The sequence below is a fragment of the Gigantopelta aegis genome, chromosome 8 (assembly GCF_016097555.1).
Source record: "Gigantopelta aegis isolate Gae_Host chromosome 8, Gae_host_genome, whole genome shotgun sequence".
Taxonomy (NCBI): Eukaryota; Metazoa; Mollusca; class Gastropoda; order Neomphalida; family Peltospiridae; genus Gigantopelta; species Gigantopelta aegis.
This window is the reverse complement of record NC_054706.1, coordinates 53,409,785-53,417,308: the sequence shown is the minus strand read 5'-3', so window position 1 is coordinate 53,417,308 and position 7,524 is coordinate 53,409,785. Positions and strand designations below refer to the sequence as shown.

Here is a 7,524-nt window from a genome sequence, read left to right as displayed (position 1 = left end):
CTGTCTGTCGCTCTCCTTCCAACGTTAATTTGTTTCTGATGCTTGTCACAAGCTGATATAAAAAGCAATTTGGTAGTTTACCATGTTTATTACAATTACCAAAATTAGCTAATACTATAATTATACTAGACGTACCAACAGCTGTCCCGTGTTTCATTCCTACTCTTCCAAGGCTGCGGTTCTGAGTGTTGTCCACATACGTCTTTGGTGAGGATCCCGAAGATCTACTAGCAGAGTGAACCGCTGTGCCATGTGGTAAACCAACGCGTCCAAGGCTGCGGTTCTGAGCGTTGTCCACATACGTCTTTGACGAAAAGCCATCAGGAGAGTTTACCGCCGTGCCATGTGGTAAACCAACGCGTCCAAAGCTGCGGTTCTGAGCGTTGTCTACATACGTCTTTGACGAAACGCCACCAGCAGAGTGAACCGCCATACCATGTGGTAAACCAACGCGTCCAAAGCTGCGGTTCTGAGCGTTGTCCACATACGTCTTTGACGAAACGCCACCAGCAGAGTGAACCGCCATACCATGTGGTAAACCAACGCGTCCAAAGCTGCGGTTTTGAGCGTTGTCCACATACGTCTTTGACGAAACGCCACCAGCAGAGTGAACCGCCATACCATGTGGTAAACCAACGCGTCCAAAGCTGCGGTTCTGAGCGTTGTTCACATACGTCTTTGACGAAACGCCACCAGCAGAGTGAACCGCCATACCATGTGGTAAACCAACGCGTCCAAAGCTGCGGTTCTGAGCGTTGTCCACATACGTCTTTGACGAAAAGCCACCAGCAGAGTGAACCGCCGTACCATGTGGAAAACCAACGCGTCCAAGGCTGCGGTTCTGAGTGTTGTTCACATACGTCTTTGGTGAGGATCCCGAAGATCTACTAGCAGAGTGCACTGCCGTACCATGCTGTAAACCAACGCGTCCAAGTCTGCGATTCTGAGCGTTGTCTACGTAATGTCCTTTTGACATTTTGAATTACTGACACTGAAAAAAAACAGCCAAACAAACAAATTAAAGTTATTGGCATTGTAACTAGTGAATCCATTCTGACATGGGGACAATTCAAGGCAGACCTTTTCATTGCCGTTGATGCCATATGGCTGGTCACCAAAATACAAGTGAAAGAATTAACTGAGTTTATGGGTGACAAGAACAAATACATCAGCTTCGATTATAATTATATGCTTGGCTAGGGCTGGTAGTCTTCCCACAGGCGGCCTATGAGTGGCAGTCCTCCCGTATACGAAGTACTAGACAGCGATTCGTGCAAGGAATCATAACCTTACCAAAATACCATTTCGACTGCCTTGAACTCAGATACCATTTTGATCACAAGCTCGTCCATCCCTTAATTGGAATGATGATACGAAAGTGCGTCTTTTTATTAATTGCCAATAAAGACATTGTATTTTGTTGGGTGCCTAGCCATGTTGGCAGCAGGGGTAATGTTAAATGAAAAGGCAGATTCAGCTGCTAAGTCTGCTTTGGATTTGCCTCATGCCAGGGTTGGTGTGCCTTATACTGATTTTAAACATAATATCAACGAATTTATCTTTTCGACTTGGCAACATGATTGGGACGGTGCGATTGCGAACAAGCTTCATTCTATCAAGCCAGTATTGGGATAGTGGCAGTCCTCCTATAGACAGTGCAGGAAGGATGAAATAATCTTGTGTCGTGCTCGCATCGGTCATACTATATATGTGGCAACCTGTACTCAGCGGCCACCTGTCTTAAGCGGCCACTTTTATCTACTCCCTTGTGTGACCGCTTAAGACAGGTTTGACTGTATTTGACCCATTCATCTATCTTAAAGAAAGATCCTCCACCTCAGTGTGAGCACTGTCAGTGTACTCCGACGGTGCGCCACATTTTGGTGGAGTGAGCATCTTAATGAAACTCAAAAAGATTCTATCCAGAACTTTTATTACAATTTCTTCGAGATACTGACTTTTATTCTAAATTTTAATTGTATCTATCTGTGATATTTGTATTTTTGCACAGTCCTTTACACTGTTTTTATTTGACTATTGAATTTTTATATTGATGTAGTTCATCATTTAATGTTTTACATTTACCATAGTTTGACACCCAATAGCCGATGTATTTTTCCGTGCTAGGGTGTCGTTAAACATTCATTCATTCATTCATTCATTCATTCATTCATTCATTCATTCATTCATTCATCCATCCATTCGATTTTGATCACAATAAATCTTATAACAGTTTTTGTCGTGTAAGATGAAAAATGCAGTCTCGAGAATGTTTGTTTTTTTAATATAATATTTTACCATTTAGAATAGATCGTGCGTAAAACATGTCAAAATTGGTAATTTGTGTAAAATGGTTTTAAAAAATCATTTTGCGTAACCCATTTCAACCACGCAAACCATGACATAAATTTATTCCATGAAAATAAAATCGTTCGCGCAGTTTTCAAAGGACCGATACAGTAGTATTTTTCTTGTCACGAGAAGCTATTCTTGGATAATATAAGTTAGATACAGCATTAATCTAGTTAAGATAAAAATATATACAAATGTATATATATACCTTGGGACATAGTCCACAACCCGGAAATCTAATGACGTCTCACGTCCAATTTGTTTTGGCCTACTTATCGCGTAGCAATAGACAGGACCGTACCTAGCCTAAAATAAGAGGGGCGACAGTACACAAATAATCATCCCCGCCTGTTACCGACCCCGGTCGGGGTGCTGGTGCTCTCTTGCACTTGCCAGTACAGGCGGTCCCTACTCCCACCCCAACACTTTCCTGAACTGAGGAGCCAGCCGAGGAAGGCACCTGTGCCCATAACAGGCGTATCACTGGTATCGTTGTTTTAATTTCTTTCAAGCATTATAATTATGGAAAGTATATATTGGAAAGTTTACCCAGAGAAGACTGTGCCCCGATTATTTGTCAGGTCAGGTCAGAGCAAGCTGTTTTAGCGCACGCCTGTTATGGGCACAGATGCCGTCCTCGGCCGGCTTCTCCGTCCAGGACAGGAAGAGTTGGGGTGGGAGTGGGGACCGCCTGCACTGGCAAGTGAAAGAGAGCACCAGCAGCCCGACCGGGGTCGGTAACAGGCGGGGATGAGTATTTGTGTACTGTCGCCCCTCTTATTTTAGGCTAGGTACCGCCCTGGCTATTGGTACACGACAAGTAGGTCAATTATACAGCACCAAAACAAACTGGACGTGAGACGCCATTAGATTTCCGGGTTGGAGACTAGTTCCCAAAGCTTGGTGTACGCTCGCTCGAGGTTTATCTTGATGAACTAGGTTGGCGACATTATTGCGACCGATTGTATTACCAGACCAGACGAAAATTCATGTTCAAACATCCAGGACGTCCTAGATACTATAACACAGCGCTGACATCAACGTAGATGTCTTTTGTTAAGAAACTTTATCCGATATTTTCTGTTATAGTACTTTACAGGCAACTCAGTGGTCATATGGGTCACAATGTACGAACGTAGGGAGATGCCAAACACACACACACACACACACACACACACACAGACACACACATATAAATAGATGTAAAAAATATATATAAAAACAATCGCAGCTGCTACAAAGTGGGGGGCACATACCCATCCCCCCGCTTCCTAAGCCAGTGCAATGATCGTAATGAAATTAAAACGTATCGTACGTACCAGTGATACAAGTTTGTTTTGTTTAACGACACCACAAGAGTAACAGTGTTGGTCCACAGCGAAACAAAATATCGATGGATATAAACCCAGTTTATATATAATGTGATCAAGATGGTTGCCTGCAACACGGAAATATTTAACTAGTAAAATGTATTTTTACGCAGAAAACTATCCTACTTTCGGTTTCCCCTGTGTCTTTTAAATATGCTTAAAACCGGCATTTGCGTCATTAACCCCGACGGCGTAGTAGTTATGTATGTATGTATGCCCACAAATGACTGTCAGGTCAGATATCGGGTATTAACGTGCTTGTATCAATTTAATGTTCAAGCACGCTCGTTTCGAGCACGATGTCTGACTAGAGCCAGACACTGTACTCGGAACGAGAGTAGTAGTTAAAGAAACAGTATCACATAAAACAGTATCAAAGGCTGTGGCATGTGCTATCCTGTCTGTGGGATGGTGCATATAAAAGATCCCTTGCTACTAATGGGGAATGTAGCTGGTTTCCTCTCTAAGACGTGCAATTGCCGATTATTAATGAAAATGTATAGTCTGTTTTCAAAGCAGTGTATTGAGCTGTGATGAATTTTATTAAATTAGATATTGATCAAACAACATAAATTATTAACACTATAGATTCAGCATTTGAACAACAATAACAACAAGACCATTACATGTATGTATGTATATACAATGAAAAAAAAGGCTTACAATATATATTTAAACATTTTACGAGATTGCTCGATCGAGTTTTAGTTGCAAGTGCCTTTTACGTCTTTCGTTATTGTTGCATTTATTGTAGTAAATAACTTAAAGGTAAACTACCCTACACATATCCTAAACATTATTATTACATATACAAAGTCTCAGGTCCGGGTGACATTGAAGGACTCGTTTTAAAGGGACATTCCTGAGTTTGCTGCATTGTAAGATGTTCCCGACTAATAAAATATTGCTACGATTAAACTTCCATATTAAATATATTTTCTTGTTTAGAATATCAGTGTATGTATATTCAATGTGTTTCTTGTCGTCTTAATATTTGTTTGAGACCCAGTAATCAATGTATTTGTTTTTGTGTTTAACATATACTAGTATACATTAATTCATTCATTCATTCATTCATTCAGTTTTATGTCGTCTGTTCCAAATATCGTTTGACATTGGTGCTCGTGAATATCGTGAATTCTCAAGTTCCTAACTGTGAACATGATTTCACCAAGTGAAGAGCGTTCAGGTGATTTATAAACAAGAATGTCACAAGATGCACTGTCACTGTCACTCCAGTCCCGAATAATTTGTGTTTGTTCCGCCATTTTTTTTCACGAGTTGCGAAGATTGAGACAAAAAATCCTGCATAAGTTCTGTTCACGAGTTATTTCGCCAAACGAACGCTTTTGTGAACTGAGAAATATGATATTCACAACTTATAATGAACACAGCATAATTTCCAAGCTGTGGAAAACATCACAAATAATTCCTGCTTCCCCCCAAAAACAACAACAAACAAACAAAAACAAACAAACAAAAAACAAAAACAAATCTGAAACCGTCGGAATTAAATAACTACCGCGCTGACCTTGGTTTCGATGAAGTGAATTGTATTTCATCACTAACGTACCCCATCTCATGATTAAAACAAACTGATAAATTTGAGTTTGAACCCTAATATTGGATTTTGGATTTACGACTTTCTAACCAGTAGACTGCAATATGTAAAAGTAAAGACAATTCTCTCTCCCCTGACCACGCTTATCGCTAATATCAGCGCATCCTAGGGCTGTGTTATTTCTCCGGTACTATCATCATACGGAATACTAATGACTGTATTAGCCACCATTATAAATGTTTAGTTCCCTAACGATGCAAATGTTATCAGCTTGCTTACCAAATCGGACGATTATTTTTCATTTCAACTTATTTTCGTGCACGCTTTCCTGGGAACACACCTCAGCTATCTGGGCTGTCTATCCAGGACAGTGGGTTAGTGTTAGTGAGAGAGAAGAGGGTGTAGTGGTCTTACACCTACCCACTGAGTCGTTAAAACTCGCTCTGGGTGGGAACCGGTACCGGGCTGCGAACCCTGTACCTACCAGCCTTATGTCCGATGACCTAATCACGACATCACCGAGGCCTATTATCGGACGATTAATTCAGATCTGCTATAAGCCTCTTCGCTAATTGGTGCACCGAAAACTACCTGCTGTTTCACACCAAGAAAATGAAAGAGATGATTATTGATCTTAGAATCAGTACTACCAATGACGACACCACTGAAGTTGTAACAGAGCATAAATATTGGAACTTATTGACAATAAGTTAAATTGGACTATCAAGACTTATGTCGTATACAGTAAATATCAACAAAAGCTCTATTTTAGGCATAAGATAACATATTTTAACGTTAAATTCGCCATCTTATCAAAGTTTTATTCAAAGTACTTCAATATTTTCCATCCAGTATTGGTTCGGATCCCTATCAATTCAAAACAGAAATAAATTAAATACAATTGTCAATTCTTCTTCTTCTTCGAACTTCAATCTTCTTACATCCGTCATATTGATAATCCAGTTGTTTGGTGTATCTTCCGTCCAAACATTTTGTCGAATTTATTATAGGTGCGTACAGACTTATAAAAAATATGCTCCGATGTTTACTTTCCAGTAACATATTCGCATTGGACATTTCATATCCTTTTTAGGCACTCCATTTCCACGTTTTTCGCATGTAACATTCTCTGCTGAGCCATCTGTAAATGCGTGGATCCAGATAGTCTTTGAATATCGCTTTTCTATCATTTATAGGGTGATGAGGTGATGATTTCTCTGGCTTTGCTATACCTCTAAAGATCCAACCTGATTTCCAGGAGGTGATGTGTTGGTGACCAGGGAGATCATATTGAATAAAATTTTGCATGAGCACACCTGTATGGATATTTTGCAGATGCCAATGGTTGAGACTGCTTTTTTAGTCTGTTTTTAGCTCTGTCCTGTAGCTTTTTATGTGGCCCTGGAATGTGAGGGCAGTCTGTTCATCTTTTCATTCAAGGATGAGGACCTTAAATATTCTCGCCTGGACTCGCTGCGGAGTCCAGGCGAGAAATTGATGCAGGGAGTGCGGGTGGGGTGGGGTTGGTTTCTGGGGTTACACTGTGACGAGTAAAGTTTCGGGGAAGGAGGTCGAGACATATTTCCCGGGAAAATACATTTTTTAAAAGAAAATTCACTTGAGAATAGCGGTCAATAATCAACCTCTCTCCCATGTTGCCCCCCCCCTCCACCCCTATTTCTCATAATTGTTAATATAACATGGGCGTACATAGGATTTTGAAAAGGGGGGTTCCAAAATAGATTGCAGATATATTGGGCATATATTTCTATGTTGAGTTTTGAAAAGGGGGGTTCCAAAATAAATTGCAAAGATATTGGGCATATATTTCTATGTTGAGTAAATATAATAATGTCAGATATATTAAATTATTAAAAAAAAGCGATTTCAGGGGGGGTTCAGTCGAACCCATCGAACCCCCCACCCCCAACCCCATATGTACGCCCATGTATAAGTAGCAATATGCCTAATGGACGTCTAGTCACTCTTTACGAAAAATAAGTCTAAAAAGATGCGAAGAAACAAGGAATATCGTATTTTAGCTTCTGGTAGTACATGTAGATTTCTGGTAGTACATGTATAATTCTCATGTGTATACCGTGTGCTTTGACAAATTAATTTGTCAGTTCAGTTCAACTTTATTTCCGTGCTTATATCTAATTAAGCACGCTGTCCTGGGCACACACCTCAGCTATCTGGGCTGTCTGTCCAACACAGTGGGTTAGTTCTTAGTGAGACCGG

The 7,524-nt window shown here is 40.4% G+C and overlaps 1 protein-coding gene across 1 annotated transcript in view; it reads right to left on the bottom strand.

Moving 5' to 3' along the window:
• The window catches only part of LOC121379717, a 6,215-nt gene extending 2,342 nt beyond the window's left edge, over window positions 1–3,873 (bottom strand). The window contains exons 1-2 of the mRNA XM_041508368.1: window positions 3,672–3,873; window positions 116–991 (exon numbers count right to left, since the gene is read on the bottom strand). Of these exons, the coding sequence (XP_041364302.1) occupies window positions 116–976 (861 nt within the window). The 5' untranslated portion in view covers window positions 977–991; window positions 3,672–3,873. The remainder of the gene's footprint in view (window positions 1–115; window positions 992–3,671) is intronic.
• Between the last annotated feature and the right edge of the window lie 3,651 nt (window positions 3,874–7,524).